The sequence below is a fragment of the Chiloscyllium punctatum genome, chromosome 2 (assembly GCF_047496795.1).
Source record: "Chiloscyllium punctatum isolate Juve2018m chromosome 2, sChiPun1.3, whole genome shotgun sequence".
NCBI classification, from domain to species: domain Eukaryota; kingdom Metazoa; phylum Chordata; class Chondrichthyes; order Orectolobiformes; family Hemiscylliidae; genus Chiloscyllium; species Chiloscyllium punctatum.
In genome coordinates, this window is record NC_092740.1 from 37,953,109 (window position 1) to 37,971,476 (window position 18,368).

The 18,368-nt window shown below is 40.8% G+C and overlaps 1 protein-coding gene across 1 annotated transcript in view; it reads right to left on the minus strand.

Moving 5' to 3' along the window:
• Positions 1–5,807: 5,807 nt before the first annotated feature.
• The window catches only part of LOC140496394 (thrombospondin-4-like), a 126,549-nt gene continuing 113,988 nt past the window's right edge, over positions 5,808–18,368 (minus strand). Inside the window, exons 18-22 of the mRNA XM_072596068.1 lie at positions 17,404–17,452; positions 16,172–16,368; positions 11,095–11,267; positions 8,191–8,330; positions 5,808–6,036 (exon numbers count right to left, since the gene is read on the minus strand). Of these exons, the coding sequence (XP_072452169.1) occupies positions 5,990–6,036; positions 8,191–8,330; positions 11,095–11,267; positions 16,172–16,368; positions 17,404–17,452 (606 nt within the window). The 3' untranslated portion in view covers positions 5,808–5,989. The remainder of the gene's footprint in view (positions 6,037–8,190; positions 8,331–11,094; positions 11,268–16,171; positions 16,369–17,403; positions 17,453–18,368) is intronic.

Genomic DNA, 18,368 nt, shown 5'->3' on the forward strand with positions numbered 1-18,368 from the left:
CCCTTGTGGGAAAATCTAGGAGCAGAGGACATAATCTCAGAATTAGGGGTCGCCCTTTAGAGGCAGAGATAAAGGTAGACAGTGTGTGGAATTCTTTACCTTAAAGGATCATTAGGTATATTAAAGGCTGGGACGGATAGATTTTTAATCAGTAAGGGAGTCAATAGGTAAACCAAAAGGCAGAAGAGTGGAGTTGAGGATCTCATTGAGTGGGAGAGAAGACTCGGTGGGCTGAATGTCCTTCTCCTGCTTCTATGTTTTATAATCTCACTTGGCCTCTCGAACCTGCTCCACCATTCAATAAGAATATGGCTGATCTGTTTAGGCTTTAAATTCCATATTCCCATTTCCTAACAGCCTTTAATTCCCTGCATAACAAGAATCAATCTACTTCTGCATTAAAAAAAGTTAATAACCCTAACTCCACTACTTTCTGGGGCAAAGAGTTCTACAGCTACATAACTCTCTAGAAAAATAATTTATTCTGATCTTTCTGATTGATCCCCATTTCTAAAGCAATGCACCTGAAGTCTAAACTCACCTATAACAGGAAACATTCTTTCTACTTTCACCATGTCAAGACTGTTCGGGAAGACACTAGAGCAAAAATGGCAGGAGTTTGTAGGTATAATTGAGGACACTGTACAGAGGTTCATTCCCAAGAAAAGAAAGATTAACCGGGGAGGGATTAGACAACCTTGGCTGACAAAGGAAGTCAGGAAATGTATTAAAGAAAAAGAGAGATCCTATAAAGTGGCTAAGAACAGTGGGAAATCAGAAGATTGGGAAGGATACAAAAGCAAACAGAGGATAACAAAGAGTGTAATAAGAAATGAGAGGATCAAATATGAAGGTAGGCTAGCCAGTAATATTAGAAATAATAGTAAAAGTTTCTTTCAGTACATAAGAAACAAACGACAGGCAAAAGTAGACATTGGGCCACTTCAAACTGATGCAGGGAGCCTAGTGATGGGAGATAAGGAAATAGCAGGAGAACTTAACAAGTACTTTGCGTCAGTTTTCACAGTGGAAGACAGGAGTAATATCCCAAAAATTAAAGGGTGTCACGGGGCTGAGTTGAGTATGGTTGCCATTACAAAAGAGATAGTGCTAGAAAAGTTAAAAAGTCTTAAAATTGATAAATCTCCTGGCCCCGATGGGATACACCCTAGAGTTCTGAGAGAGGTTGCTGAGGAAATAGCAGAGGCATTGGTTGAGATCTTTCAAGAGTCACTGGAGTCAGGAAAGGTCCCGGACGATTGGAAGATGGCTGTAGTAACCCCCTTGTTCAAGAAAGGATCAAGGCAAAAGATGGAAAATTATAGGCCAATCAGCTTAACCTCGGTTGTTGGTAAAATTCTAGAATCCATCATTAAGGATGAGGTTTCTAAATTCTTGGAAGAGCAGAGTCTGATTAGAACAAGTCAACATGGATTTAGTAAAGGGAGGTCATGCCTGACAAACCTGTTGGAATTTTTTGAAGAGGTAACAAGTAGGTTAGACCAGGGGAACCCAGTGGATGTGGTCTATCTGGACTTTCAAAAGGCCTTTGATAAGGTGCCACACGGGAGACTGCTGAGCAAGGTGAGGGCCCATGGTGTTCGAGGTGAGCTGCTGGGATGGATTGAGGATTGGCTATCTAACAGAAGGCAGAGAGTTGGGATAAAAGGTTCTTTTTCAGAATGGCAGCCGGTGACGAGCGGTGTCCCGCAGGGTTCGGTGCTGGGGCCACAGCTGTTCGCATTATATATTAATGATTTGGATGAGGGAACCGGGGGCATTCTAGCGAAGTTTGCCGATGATACAAAGTTAGGTAGACAGGCAGGTAGTACTGAGGAAGTGGGGAGGCTACAGAAGGATCTAGACAGGTTGGGAGAGTGGTCCAGGAAATGGCTGATGGAATTTAACGTGAGCAAGTGCGAGGTCTTGCACTTTGGCAAAAAGAATATAGGAATGGACTACTTTCTAAATGGTGAGAAACTTAATAAAGCCAAAGCACAAAGGGATCTGGGAGTGCTAGTCGAGGATTCTCTAAAGGTAAACGTGCAGGTTGAGTCTGTGATTAAGAAAGCGAATGCAATGTTGTCTCTTATCTCAAGAGGGTTGGAATATAAAAGCAGAGATGTACTACTAAGACTTTATAAAGCTCTGGTTAGGCCCCATTTGGAGTACTGTGTCCAGTTTTGGTCCCCACACCTCAGGAAGGACATACTGGCACTGGAACGTGTCCAGCGGAGATTCACACGGATGATCCCTGGAATGACAGGTCTAGCATATGAGGAACGGCTGAGGATACTGGGGTTGTATTCGTTGGAGTTTAGAAGATTAAGGGGAGATCTAATAGAGACGTACAAAATAATACATGGCTTTGAAAAGGTGGATGCTAGAAAATTGTTTCTGTTAGGCGAGGAGACTAGGACCCGTGGACACAGCCTTAGAATTAGAGGGGGTCATTTCAGAACGGAAATGCGGAGACATTTCTTCAGCCAGAGAGTGGTGGGCCTGTGGAATTCATTGCCACGGAGTGCAGTGGAAGCCGGGACGCTAAATGTCTTCAAGGCCGAGATTGATAGGTTCTTGTTGTCTAGAGGAATTAAGGGCTACGGGGAGAACGCTGGCAAGTGGAGCTGAAATGCGCATCAGCCATGATTGAATGGCGGAGTGGACTCGATGGGCCGAATGGCCTTACTTCCACTCCTATGTCTTATGGTCTTATGATATTATAAACTTCAATCAAGTCACTCCTTTTCTGAATTCCAGTGGAAACAAGCCCAACCTGTTGAATCGGTGCTTTTTAGACAACACACTCCTCCTGGATATCAATTCACTGAAATCCTCCAATCTACCTCCAGTGTATTTACATCTCTCCTTAAATTAAAACTGCACACAGTATTCAAGATACAGTCTCACCAGTCTGTATAATTGAAGCATAACATCTTTACTTTTATGCTTTCTTTCTCTTACCTGAAAAGGCAAACTGTAGTTTTTCTTTTGGTGATGGAGGGCTTCCTATTGACTGATAGCCAATAGCTCTCTCATTATCCCTTGTTAGATAGCAATGCCATCATTTGGCTAATGACAAGTCAATTGGGCCAAAATCACTGTTTGTTGATGGCTTTCCGAAGAAGGTCACTGGACCCGAAACATTAACTTTGATTTGTCTCCACAGGTGCTGCCATGCCTGCTGAGATTTTCCAGCAACTTCTGTTCTTGTTTCTCTTTCCCATTTGGGATTGGAGAAGTCTCATTTAAGTATCAGCAGGCTGATCAGCCATCAGAGGAGCCAATGAGAGCAAGACTGAAACCAAACCCACACCCATAACCATAACCATAACCATAACCATAACCATAACCATAACCAGTTCCAGCAAAGGCTCACTGGCGTACACACCAATCAGGCATTGGAGAGACCACCTGCATGCCTTTGCCTGAAATTAAAACTCTGGGATGGAAGTCCCACCCACCTGGAGATGACAACCAATCAAATGCCAGCAGTTCCATGAGCTCAGCAGTGTCAATGAGAAGGCAGGGCAGACAGCAGAAGGTTAACATCAGAGTCATGAATGACCCAGGGGTAAGTGATTGAGGGCAGAGTGACTTTGTGGATTGCAGGGACAGGAGACTGGCAGAGAGGGCAAGGGTGGTTATCTGCATCTGCCCCTCTTTGATTGCCAAAGGTGAGAAGTGCAGTTCAGTTTGTTAATTAACCCTGAGCATGACATCAACTGATGTGTTTTCATGGAATTTGATAATTATTACCATTCTTATTTGTGCTATTTAAAATTAAAGTTTGTTAATTAAATGAACAAATACTAAAATATTAAAACAGTTAAAATGGGTAAAAGGCCCATTTGCTGCTGGGCTGGGGCCAACACAAAGGCCTCAATTAGCAGCGAGATGGGAAGGGCAACTATGGGCTTTCCCAACCTATAATTAATTCTGGTGAAGGTGAAGGGGTGCAGTGGGGAGGGAGGGAGGGGGTGGATAATGTTTGGGTCTGTTGCCATCCTGTCTAATTAACTGCCCTGTCCATCCTCCAAACTCACTACGTCCTGGAACAAAAGATGGTGATGCTCAGTCCAGGGTTGGCACCTCCACTTCATTTCATTGACCTAAAACTCAATGTTCAATTCAGAATGGAAGGTGTATTGAATTACATTTCTTCATTTAAGTTTCTTTTGAAGGCTGACTACCACAATAATAACACAAAACCAGACTAAAACCCTTCACTGGCCGTTTTACTTGAAATATTCTATTTTGGATTGTTTATAAAAATAATAATCATATCCGACACCCACAGCTAATATGCTATTCCAGGAGTGCAGTGTTGAAACTTATGCTTATAAATTATTAAATGTTTGCTGGTTGAATGATTTCCTTCTGTGGTGAAACAATTCAATGATTCATATGAGGGCTTGTGAGTAAATGACATATAAAATTCTGTTGGATCTCATATCAATATAAATTCAATTTGTATAGTCACTGCAATTTTACTCTGTCACGGGGCAATGCATTGCTTTAACATTTTAAAAATAATTCATCTTGGGCCATTGACATGATTGGCAAGTTGAGTGCTTATATCAAATCCTGTTTGCTGAGTTGGTCAGCATTTGTCTTGACACTTTGATATAACTGATTTGCCTATTAGAGGACAATCAAGAGTCTTACATATTGTGATAGAACTGCTGTTACATTTTGGCAGGACATTATAAGGATGGCAGATTTCCAATTTTAAAGGAATTGAACCATGTAATTTTACATTAATTTGACAGCACTGTAGGCACTTTCAGTGATACCAGCTTCTGAGAGTAGCATATAGCCTGGACCTACTTAGAGGCCACACTTCACCACTGCCCCTCTGGTAGGTGTTTTAGTTTGAGTGGAAGCTTGTTGGGGATAAAGTAGGTGTCTGATCATGGGCAGTGGCAAAAATGAAAGTGCAGAAGCAGAAGGTACGGCATTCCTATAACTCTCAGATCCACATTAAAAAGAATCCATGACATCAGCCTAAAGATAGGCCTATTTGCTTCAGCTTTCCCAAGAACTGAACTTTGGGGGGATACTTTAAAACTTCAAATGTGGATAGCCTTTGCATAAGATTCTTAGACATAGCTGCTATTTTAGGGATCAGGATTTGATGCTATTTCTTTCTTCTCTTTATCTTGAAAACTCTGAGACCAACGTTTGAAGTCTGCCCATAAAACCTGCAAATTAGTTCCATATAACGTTCTTCAGATTCACAGTAGTGCTTCCTTTTTTGCCACCAGAGACCAGTGTCATTTCGGGGGCAGTAAATGATCTCATCGGAATAAATTAAAAACTGAAAATAGACATTTTATATATACTGTGAAACATATTCTGGAGTAAAATCTCCTTTGTAGCAACATTACAATAAAAAAGATTGTCGTTAATAACTGATTTAATTTGGGTGGCTCAGTGGTTAGCATTGCTATTTCACAGTGCTAGGGAGCCAGGTTCGATTTCAGCCTCAGACGACTGACTGTGTGGAGTTTGCACATTCTCCCCGTGTCTGCGTGGGTTTCCTCCGGGTGCTCCGGTCTCCTCCCACAGTCCAAAGATGTGCAGGTTAGGTGAATTGGCCGTGCTAAAGTGCTCGAAGTGTTAGGTGCATTAGTCAGAGGGAAATGGGTCTGGGCGGGTTACTCTTCAGAGGTTCGGTGTGGACTGGTTGGGCCGAATGGCCTGTTTCCACACTGGAGGGAACCTAGTCTAATTAACATTTTACAAAATTTCGATTTCATTTTCAACTAAAGACACATAATCAGAGCAATGTGATTAAACATGGCTTCTTTAAAATGTTTTATTGAAAGTTCTAGTATAAATGCAAGAGACAGCTCTGTGACATAAACTTTGTTTACATGTTAAACCCTCTTCGTTTTCTTTCACAGCTGTTTTAGCCCCGCCCCACCCAAAGATATTCACGACCAGCTCCACTTGATTTCTTTGTCAGAATTGTTTTGAGAACTAGCTACAATTGCTGTGCCCGAAACTCCTGGAAATCCTCAGGAACTGTATCTGAAAAAGAAGTTACTGATTGTTAGGCAAACGTTCACAAAATCAAATTTACACGAGATATATTGGATCTCTTCAGAATCGGGGATTAGGCATTTGATGTTCCACTGGATTTGGTGTTGATAGAGATGTCAGAAGCTTGAACCATTTGATGAACTGATTATTCTGACATTTGTGTATGCTGTGAGAGTTTACCATGAGTGGATAATGAATATGAAAACCAAATTGATGTAAATAACCACATTGATTGATTAAATTAGATGTTCTACTCTACTAAAATCTGAAAGGGCAACCTTTATATTTGTTACAAAAATGATCAATGTTACTAGTGTTCTCAGAGGCAAAATCTGCTGCCAAGTATCCTGATCTGTGTATATTATGAACATACTGACACCGTCTTTAATTCACGATGATGTTGGCTTTGGCACCAACATGGAGACACTTTAGACAAAATCAGAATTGCTCTATGGCAATTTTATTCTGGATTGCTTGTTCTTTTAGCACAGTGTTTGGAACCAGGAATTTAATTATTTTTATTATTTATCCTTGAGAGATGGATTTCACTCGAGAAACTACCACGAACACCCAGTCCGAGTTGGCCTTGAGAAGGTGATGCTGAGCCACCTTTTATAGTGATTTCAATCCCCATGCTCACAACGCTCCTTTCTAGACTTAATTTACTTCTAAAGGACAGAGATATCCAAGAGCAGTCCAAATAAACCGACTGACTCCAAACTGAATTCAAGTGTATTTACATAAATCCAAATACGCTCAGCCGAGTCAATTAAACAATTTTCTGAATGCCCTGACCAATACTTACTGCTCGACCAATCCCATCGAAAAGCAAGCTGACAAATCATGAATTGATCTTATTCCTTTTGTGGGGGTGGGGGTGGGGGTGGGGGTGGGGGGGGGGGGGGGGGGGATGGTCACTATTATGCTGTGGTAGTGTCTGCACCTCTGAACCAAGAGACATGGGTTTAGGTGCTAGAGGTGTGGGCATAACATCTGTGAATAGGTTGAATAAGATCTATTCTTTTTGATGAGAAAGTAACTGTGTGTACAACAGTTACTGTACAGATCTACAAAACAATAATAACAACACTAATAATGTAATTCCAGGGCTGAGGATGTTAAGGCACCTTTTACAATTGTAACTTTCTCTTTTACTGTTGCCTCATATTTTAATAGGAGCTAAAACAGTTAATCCACAGGAATATGGTGTTACCTTGGAGACATCAGGATACACAGACTCCCAAGAAAATGCGCAGACCCCTTTCAGCAACAGCGGAATAGATCTTCTGCTCACTGATGATTTGTAGGCCTGACCTTAGAATCATAGAGTCATACAACATGGAAACAGGCCCTTCTGCCCTTCATCCATACCGACAATGTTTCCTAAACTGAACCAGTCAAATTTGCTTGTGCTTGGCCAATATCCCTCCTTCCTATTCATGTACCTTGAACAAATGTCTTTTAAATGTTGTAACTGTCCCACCTCTACCACTTCCTCTGGCAGTTTGTTCCATATATGCAACCCTGATCTTGAACTTATGGAGTCATTGGGCAAGTGACCCTAACATTTGTTGTAGGTGCCCACCTCTAGGACGCTGAGTGAGCAAACAGCATCCCAAGCCATGTCACATCACTAAGGAACTGGGTGCACCAAACTAAAAACTTCAACACGTTTTACTGTGGCTGGATCCTGATCTCTGCCATGTTCAGTTACCACAGCAAACTAGCCTTCTAGGTTTCTGCTGGTTGCAGTTCCACTAAGATTGAGGTGCTTCATGTAGGAAGGTAATATCGGGAGCAGGAACTTGGGCTGAGGACATCATCTACTAATTTTATCTGTCCAGAAGGAACCATGATGAACTAAAAATATACACATGACCCTGATGCACAGAAACCTCTCTATTATATAGTGTGAAAGAAGTTAGTATTCCTGACTCAAGACACGTAAAAGAGTTCTTAGCTTTGAGAAGTTCAACAAAGTGTTTTTCTTCTAGTTTTCATCAAGGATTTTCTCAAGCTGTCTTTCATCTTTTCAGATGTTGCTTAGCCTGTTGTGTACTTTCAGATTCAGAATGTACATATTGTTAATTAGCTATGCTGACGTCTCTTTCACACAAATAGTGATGGACAACAGTTCCTTACCATTGCAGCGGTATTTGAGGTTGGACCAGATGATGTTCTCCTGGGAAAAACAGAAGACTCCCAGTCTTCCACCTCGCATAGTGGTATCTATTGTAACTCCTGAGTCAGCCACCAGATCAGAACCTTCATAAAACCTCGCTCTGTGAAAAGCACACCAGCTATTATGAATAACAATTTAACCTTTTACGTTTAGTTTGTATTAGTTCTGTCAATATAGAAATATATCCTAATAAGACATTCACAGAGAGAAGTACAGAAGGGATGATCCAAAGCTTAGATGAAGAGATGGAGCATATCGTGAAGATCCAACAGGAAGGAGGATTAACATTTCACCTCCAAAAAAGCTGACCATTACGTGTAAATCAGAGTCAAAATGTGCGGCGCTGGAAAAGCTCAGCAGGTCAGGTAGCATCTGAGGAGTAGGACAGTCGACGTTTCAAGCATAAGCTCTTCATTCCTGATGAAGGGCTTATGCCTGAAATGTCAACTCTCCTGCTCCTCAGATGCTGCCTGACCTGCTGTGCTTTTCCAGCGCCACACATTTTGACTCTGATCTCCAGCATCTGCAGTCCTCCCTCTCTCCATCACATGTGAATGCCAATTAGAAATGATGCACCAAAATGATGGTCTGTACTCTGACAGTATCAGCAGAGTTCTTGTACTGATGCATGATTTTTAAAAATATGTTCACATGCGCATCTCCCGCAAGGGCCCAACTCTAACACTGTCCTTGAGAAGTTTCAGGTGAACTGACTTCACGGACTTCATTGCTATCTTCAGTATTGCTGTTAGTGAGCGAGTTCCAGGATTCTGACCCAGTGACACTGGAGGAACAGTGATATATCTCCAAGTCAGGATGGTGGGTTGCTTGGAGGAGAACTTACAGGTGGTGGAGCTCCCATGTATCTACTGCCCTTTGATTGTTTTGGATGGTAAAGTGTAAGAGTTTAAAGATGCTGTCAAAAGAGCCTTTGAGTGTCTTTAGAATATCTTGTAGATGGTACGCACTGCTGCTACTGCGCATCAGTGGTAGATAGAGAGTTAGGTGTTAGATTGCAAGCCATTCAAGCAGACTGATTTGCCCTGGATTTTGAGTGACATCACACTTGGTCAAGTGCTTTCTCCTCTCACTTTCTCTCTCAAGATCAGCTCTGTCATTTGGACCAAAACTATAAAGAGGTCAGGAGTGAAGTGGTCCTGGCAGAACTCAAACTGAGTGGAGTATTGAGTGTGTGAGCAATTATTGTTGAATAAGTGTCGCTTAATAAGACCATCAACCACACACTTTGCTGCTAATTTGTGGGTAGATTGATAGGGCAGTAAATTTCCAGATTGGATTTGTCCTGCTTCATTCTCAGGAATGAAGAGCTTATGCTCGAAACGTCGACTGTCCTACTCCTCAGATGCTGCCTGACCTGCTGTGCTTTTCCAGCGCCACACTTTTTGACTCTGATTCACACGTAATGGTCAGCTTTTTTGGAGGTGAAATGTTAATCCACTTTCCTGTTGGATCTTCACGATATGCTCCATCTCTTCATCTTAGTTAGTTTTACTTAACTAAGCTGAGTTCTGATGAAGACTGTCTGGATTCAATACATTAACTCTGTTTTCTCTCTTACAGATGCTGTCAGAGCTGATGTGTTTCTCAAGCACTTTCCATTTTTGTTTCAGATTTCCAGCCGTTGTAGTTCTTTGTGTTTAATTGCTATTATGAATGACTCAGTGTCAATTAAACAACCATGGTCTCAGGTTAAAACCATTATGCCATAAGGACACCCCAAGAACTTTAAATGGTATGCTCTCATTTTCTTTTAATCTTTTATTTATCTTTAACTTGTATTCTTGGCATTTTGCGGTTTAACACTGCAAAAGAACTTTGTAATTAGCTTCTTACTGACACAATAGACATTCGGCAGCTACATTTTTTGTTAGTGAGATATATATTCTTGTACTTGAAAAGAATTTAAAAACATTCATTGCAGCCAACTAAAGAGGTCAAAAAGAGGGGGCCTGATTCACACCACCTCACCTGTTGTGGCAATTATAGTCCTGACTATTCTCAAGATGAACCATAATAGATAAGTAAACATTAACTCTGTTTTTCTCTCTCTACAGATGATGATTGACTTGCTGAGTTTCTCTAGTATTTACTTCAGATTTCCAGCATTTGCAGTATTTTGCCTTTACTACTTATGTAACAATTACAATGAGTAGATGTAACTCTAAGCAAGCTTGTATTTGAACTTTACTTATTTTCTCATTTTGGTTTTTTTCAAATAATTTTGTAATATTTACAATAATTACTTCTTACTTGTGTCCTGTGTACACAACCGTGCAAAACATTGCTGATAAAATTTGATTCAGACAGGCATAAAATAATATACAAACAGGAAGAAGAAATATCTGGCACACAGAGTGCGATTGTTCTTATGGAGATAGTGGAACATAGGAACAGAAAGAGGCCATTTAGTCCCTCAAGCTAATTGAATAATTTGGGATTGACATCAGGAAATTCTTCTCGGTATACTGGTCAACTCATGAAATTACTTAGGGTCCACTGTCCTGCATTATCTTGTGTAATAATGTATTGTCTTCCTCACGCATTGCTATCTTGTGAATTGATTTGTTTTTGGTAAGTGCAGTATATTGTAAATGGTTTCACTCAGTGTGTATGTGAAAATGGTTAATAGGTCTAGTTTTATTAAAATGTGTCACACAATAGAAAGAAAAGGACTGTGTTAGATGACATTCATAAATAGCAGAGTTAACAGTGATCCAAGGACACTTCAGAGGAAGGGTCACTGGACCCAAGATGTTAACTGTGATTTCTCTCCACGATGCTGCCAGATTTACTGAGCTTTTCCAGCAATTTCTATTTTTGTTAAGGTAAGATTTCCACTCTACCTGATATATCCAACCTGCGGTCTATGTTGCAAAAACCAGCGGTAAGAAACCTTATCTTCCCAACCCACATCTCTGGGGTCTTTCCATAGTAGTCGGACCTGGTCTGTGGTGTCTCCTGTGTGCCAGAGTGCATTTCGTAGATGCTCACCAGGTCCAGTGTTTGACTTGACTGCCTATAAGACCAATTATGACAGGAAATTAAAATGTTTACAAGTGGTATCAATCTCAATAATCAATTAAAAAGATAAAATGTCAAAAAAACAGTTGATTTCCTTCACAAGAACAGAAGAAGCTGAAAAAGCTCAGCAGTCTGGCAGCATCTGTGGACAGAAATCAGACTTAATGTTTCAGGTCCAGTGATTCTTCCTCAGAACTAACCTCGGGTCACTGGTCCAAAATGTTAACTGTGATTTCTCTCCACAGCTTCCGCCAAATCTGCTGAGCTTTTCTAGCATTTTATGTTTTTGTTTCCGATTTCCAGCATCGGTAGTTCTTTTGGTTTTTATTTAAGTACATTCCTACTCTGGCCTTCCTCTAATGCCTGTATACCTTGCCATAGAAAAGGGAACCAAATTGTTCACAAATTCAAAGTGGGCCAAAATAGTATAGTTTTAGCTAAACTCCCCTATTTTTATACCCTGTTCCTTTATTTCAAAGGCCAATGTTACACGTGCCTTCCCTAACACCTGCTGGCTTTTTGTGATTAATGCTCGAGGATCTACAAATTCCTTGGTGCTATAACATTCTGCATTTAATTTAAATAACAGTCAGCCCCTCTATTCTTCCTGCCAAAGTGCATAATCTCACATTTTTCCACATTATATTTCATCTGCTAAGTTTTTGCACATTCTCCTAACCTGTCTGTAGACTGTCATCATTATGACTTGGCTTCTCACTTATTTTTAAGTCATACACAAACTTAGCAGTAGTACATTCACTTCCATAATCCTAGTCATGAATATATATTGTAAATAATTCTGGGTCAAGGATTGACCCCCGTGACACTTCAATAGTTACAGATTGCTCTCTTGAAAATACACATTTTATCCCAAGTCTTTGACTTGTATTAATTAACCAATCTTCTATCCATGCTCATACATTACCCCCATACCATGGATAGTTGGAGTCTTTTTCTCAGGGTAGAAATGCCAATTACTAAGGGACATAGGTTTAAGGTATAATTGGGAAAGTTTAAAGGAGATGTGAGAGACAGGTTTTTTTTACACAGAGGGTGGTAAATGCCTGAGGTGGTAGAAGCAGATACAATATTAATGTTTAAGAAGTATCTTGACAGATTTATGAACATGCAAGGCATAGAGGACAATGGACCATGTGGAGGCAAAAGCTTTTAGCTTAGAAAGGTTAGAATGGGCTGCTAAGTGGAACTGAGTCCATGGAAAGATCAGCTATGATCTTACTGAATGGTGGAGTAGGCTCGATGGGCCAGATGGCCTACTCCTTCTCCAATTTCTTGTGTAGACAAGTCCCAGAGAGCCATTGAATTATCCAGATACCTCTTGGAGCAAGCTGAAGGCATTCTCCCCTGTCTGTATACAGTCGGTTTTGATATCACACAATAGTCCTGTTCTTGTGCGATCGCACAATAGCCACACCATATAAACTAATGGGACTAGAATCACATTATAACCAATATAGGTAAGGAAAGTAATGATCTAAATTCTTATTTGGGTTAAAGCCAATTTGCGTTGAAGAAACAGGCATAGCAGAAGTATCTGCACTTATATAGCCATTATTGATCAAATATATTATGGTATTTTCTAATCAACCTCTTCAAAGATTTTCCTACATATGTCTGGAGCAGGGAGGACATGAACCTAGGGTTCTGGCTCAGAGGTAGAGACACTACCATTGTACATAAGAGACCTATCCATTATTGAATCAATAAACTGCTGCTTGATTCACTTCATAGCTGTCTTGCTTCAAGTGTCTTTAGAGGCTTCACAACAACTGCAAGATGAGTGGAGTTGCAGCAAATTTAGTTAGCAGCTCAAAGTTAAAACAATGCAACAAATATATTTTAAGCAGAGTTATAGGAATAAATAGTAGACTTGATGTTCATCTACTCCCAATGAGTGAGAATGGGTTTGGGATGCAGAGGACTGTGGAATCAGCTCACTGTGACTGTTTTGATTGCTGCTTTATGGTGGTGGATTTTGTGTGGTGGAAGTGTCCCAGCTTCAAGAGACAAGGAACCTCATGAATTTATGTAAATCAAGCTCAGCCAGTGTTATGTGAGAGCCCAATTTAAATTTGAAACGATGTTGCATTGATTTCCCAGTGCCTGGGAAACCTGGCAGTGATTGGAAAGTTCTGGATTAGTGGTGCTGGAAGAGCACAGCAGTTCAGGCAGCATCCACGAAGCTACTTGGATGCTGCCTGAATTGCTGTGCTCTTCCAGCACCACTTATCCAGAATCTGGTTTCCAGCATCTGCAGTCATTGTTTTTTACATAGTGAATGGAAAGTGACAGCAGCTGTGTTAATGTCAGTGCCTTCTGCAGCACTCCTTCTGAGCTAGGAAGGATGGGAAGGCTACCCTCCCCACGCAAGCAGTAACTCAACAAAACCTTAAACTTCATTCTGCTGATCACAGCCTTCCTTTTTGTCCTGCGAGATTACCTGGTGTCTCTCCTCAAAATCTCACAGTACAAAGAAGGTACAGTACAGGAACAGGCCCTTTGGCCCACAAACCTGCGCTGACACATGATGCCTTTTTAAACTAAAAGATTTTGCCTCCACGTGGTCTGTATCCCTCTCTGCACTGCCTATTCATATATCTGTCAAGATGCTTCTTAAATATTGCTATTGTGTCTGCTTCTACCACTCAGGCACTTACCACCTGCTGTGTTTAAAAACAACTTGTCTCTCACATCTCCTTTAAACTTTTCCAATTTTATCTTGAACCTATTTCCCTAGTAACTGACATTTTGAGCCTGGGGAAAATGCTCTAACTACCCATTCTATCCATGCCTCTTATAATCTTGTAAACTTCTGTCAGGTCATCCATAAGACCGTAGCAGCAGAAATTAAGTCTGCTCTGCCATTCAATCATAGCTGATAGGTTTTTCAACCCCATTTTCCCACTTTCTCCCCATAATCTTTGATCCCCTTGGCAATCAAGAACTTATCTATCTCTGTTTTAAATATACTCAGTGGTCTCACCTTCTCAATCTTTTGTGGCAATGAATTCCACAGATTCACCACTATCTGTCTAAAGAGGTTTCCCCTTATCTCCATTCTAAGAGTCTTCCCTTTAGTCTAAGACTGTGCCCTTGCATCCTGCTCTGTCCTGCCAATGGAAACATTTTCCTAACGTCCACTCTGTCCAGGCCATTCAATATTTTGTTAGTCCGTCAACCTTCAACATTCATGTGAACCCAAACTGAGTTTGTCTAATCTCTCCACATAACTAATACCCTCCAAACCAGACAACATCCTAGCAAACCTTTTCTGTTCCAATATCCAAAGCATTCATGTATTTCTGGTAATGTAGTAAAAAGAACTGTATGAAAATTCCAAATGTGGCATGACTAAAGTTTTATATAATTGGCAAGTCATGCTGCATTTTTTATACTCTAAGCTCTGATCAATAAAGGCAAACATGTCATATACCTTCTTGACCATCTTATCACACTTTTGTTGCCACTTTCAGGGAACTTTGGACCTATATGTCTATATCCCTCTATGTTAATGCTTCTAAGGGTTCTGCCTGAAGTGGGAGATGGCACAGGGCAGGGTGAAATGAGGCACATGACACACAAGATGGCCGCTGAGCCATAAGTTGGCCACTTGCCACACAAGATGGCCAACAGACCACAATATGGAGACGGACTGCAGAGCAAACACAGATACTGCCTGGGGCCACCAGAATGCCAGCATAATGCACTCATAACCCAGTTGATTAGTTTAAGGTGGGTGGGGGAGATAATACACATGAGTAGTGTATACTCCTTGCCAAATACTCCTTGCCAAAGTATCTAGGTCCAGCCATCACCTTTGATAGAAATGCTAACAGACTCAATACAAAGTGTTTATAGCCAGGGCTGCAGTAATCATACCTCTCAGGAAGAGTGATTAGCACCCATTACTACAATAATGGACTTCTGTGCTGACGCTGAAATTGACATTGTCTGCGCTGAAACTGACAATGACTGCACCGAAACTATCAAAGATTCTGCAATGTTTACAATAAACAAACCATATTACAAAAACAATAATCTCATCACTGACCAATTATATTGCAAAATGTATAAAAGTGTCTTGATATGTGCTCTGGGTTGAGAGAGGACTTGCAGCTGTTGGTGTCTTTCTCTTCCCCGGAGCTCCAGTATTTCCTTGTGCAATGAACTCTGTCATTGAACCCCAACTCTGACTCCTCGGCTGGTGATTTTCTCCACAACATGCCCTTTACTGTATACTTCCCTCCTGCTTTAGACCTACCAAAACACATCACCTCGCATTTGCTTGGATTAAATTCCATCCACCATTTCTCCAATCTATCTATGTTCTGCTTTATCCTCTGGCAATCCTCCTCACCATCTGTAGCTCCCCCAATCTTTGTCTCAATCTCTTGTTTCCCCTCTCTCTCCCTGTCATTGAAGCCAAAAAAAAAGTGAGCAAACGTATTATGAAGAGACAATGTAAGTTCCACGTGGGTGCTTGGCTGATGTAACTTAATCAGATGTTCAGAAGAATCCCCATTAGTGTGACTGTAGTTGCAGTGGTGGAGTGGGAGTAGTTTCAAGGAAGTTCCCAGCCAAAGCCTGTGCATAACTAATACAGTAATTTGTACCCATACTATAATGTAAAGTGTCCCAACATCCAGGATTGTGGCATCAGGGCACACTCTCGAGCAACACACTCTCAAATCTGATCTCCAGCATCTGCAGACCTCACTGTCTCCAAATATATTGTCACCCAATTTCACAAATTGCCACATATCATACTTGCTGGCATACTCATCAGGATTATTAAATTTAGAATCCTACTAAAACTGCTTCCATACTACACAACTGTCCCTGGAAAAATCAAAACCTTGACCTTGGGGCTCAGTGTACCTTGAGCTGGATACCAGGCTCGGCCACAGCACGGAATGGGGTTGCTTGCCAATAGGTCTGCTCCGTCTGTTTCCACATGACCACATAGAAGCTAGAACTATCCTGGTATCCAAATATAAAGCCAGCATAGTCGTCATCTGTCATGGTGTTTACGTGGAAAGTACCTTCAAAATCGACTCCATTAAAAGCAGTATAACCTGTAAGATCACCAGAAATTAGCTGTCAGTCCACTGACCCATGCTTCCTTAGAGTGAAGATTGGTCATTGGTTATTGTAAATGCTCTCAAAATAGTAATATTGAAGTGCAGCAGAGAGTAAACTACAGAGAATTATATAAGGTTTTACTGTAATTACTGGACCTGAACAAGTCTGATGCACACCATGTCTATGATTCATATAAATCACCTTATTTCACCAAATTCTATCAACATATTCTTCCATTCCCTTTTGTTTATCTAGTTCCTCATTAAATCTACCCGTGCTATTCCCCCACCATTTCACATGGTAGCAAATTCCAGGATTCTCATAAGTTCTGTATTGGATTCATCAGTGACTATCTTATTATGAACTAATTTATAATATCCCCTTCAAAGCAGGTAATTCCCCATGATAAATAAAGGTTAGTACTTGGAACCAACAGAGAGGGACCATGTTTTAGTATATAAGTCAATCTCTCACTGGCAGGTTTGCTGGTACAAATGGCTCATAAAATGTGGCTTTTTCACCCAGCCTTGACCTGTGTGCAATTTTATACAGTATAATCAAAATGCTAGATTAGGACTGGCCACAATTTTTCATCCTGCAGTTGTTGTCTAGGAACGGGAAGGAGACCCAGCAGATCAGCCTCCTGAGGTTACATACCCCCTTCTCTGGATCTATGCCTTTGTCTTCCCCACAAAAATTAACACCCACTTTGTCTTTTGTTCTTTAACACTTTAGAACTCCAGCTTCACTTAACCTTTTGCTGACCTGCCCTTCTGTTTTACTTAGTCCTCCTACTTTTCATAAAACTCAAGACTTTTCCTCTTTTTTTTGAGAAACTTACATTCGTTAACCCATTTAATTTACTGCTTCCAAAACAAGATGAAACTGAAGAAGACTTATTTATTTCATCTCAAATTTTGTTCATATGGTGTATTCTATCAAGTTTCATGACTATTATACATGACAGATATTCTAAAGCTAAAATACAGACACCTCTACACTGAAATGCACTGAATGATTTCACATACCAACTGCCAGACCAGGATCGCTGTTCATCGTCTGCACAATTTCCATACCCTGTAATGAGTCAGTTGATTAGGGAAGATGGCAACAACAATTTGTCATTATGTAGCACTTATTTTTATTTCACTTTTATATGAGAGGAGATTACATAGATAGAGGAAGGTAAGGCCAATGGAAGGATTTGTCATCAAAGATAAAAACGTTAAAACCAATGTGGTTCCAGATGAGGAGCCAATGTTGTTCAGTGAGCAGAGGGGTGAACAGGATTTGGGATGAACTAGGATGCGGGCAACAGATTTTTGGAATAAGCTTAGAGAAGGAGGCCAGCCAGTAGAACATTAGAATATCTGGAGATAAAATCCCTACAGCGTGGAAACAGATCCTTCGCCCAACAAGTCCAAACCAACCCTCTGAAGAGTAACCCACCCAGACACATTCCCCTACCCTATATTTATCCCTGACTAATGCACTTAATCTACAATCCCTAAGCACTATGGGCAATTTAGCATGGCCAATTCACCTGACCTGAACATCTTTAGATTGTGGGAGGAAACCGGAGCACACCTACGCAGACATTGGAAGAACATGCAAATTCCACATAGAAAGTTGCCCCAGACTGGAATCGAACATAAGTCCCTGGTGCTGTGAGGCAGCAGTGTGAATCACTGAACCACCATGCCATCTGTAGCAAGTAACAAAGGCATTGAAAACAGTTCTGTCTTGTGCTTAATATAGCTTTAACATTGTAAGATTTCTGAAGGCACTTTACGGGAGCATTGTAAGGCAAAATTTGAATGAAAACGTGGTCAAAGAAGTAGGACTTTAAACAGCATAATGAAGGAGTGGAGAATCATGATGCTCACTTGGAGACATGATGGGCTGAATGGCCTCTTTCTGCATTATAACACTTTTGTGATCTGGGGTAGAGAGAAGGAAATGTTTAGGGAAGGAATTACAGAATTTAACAGTG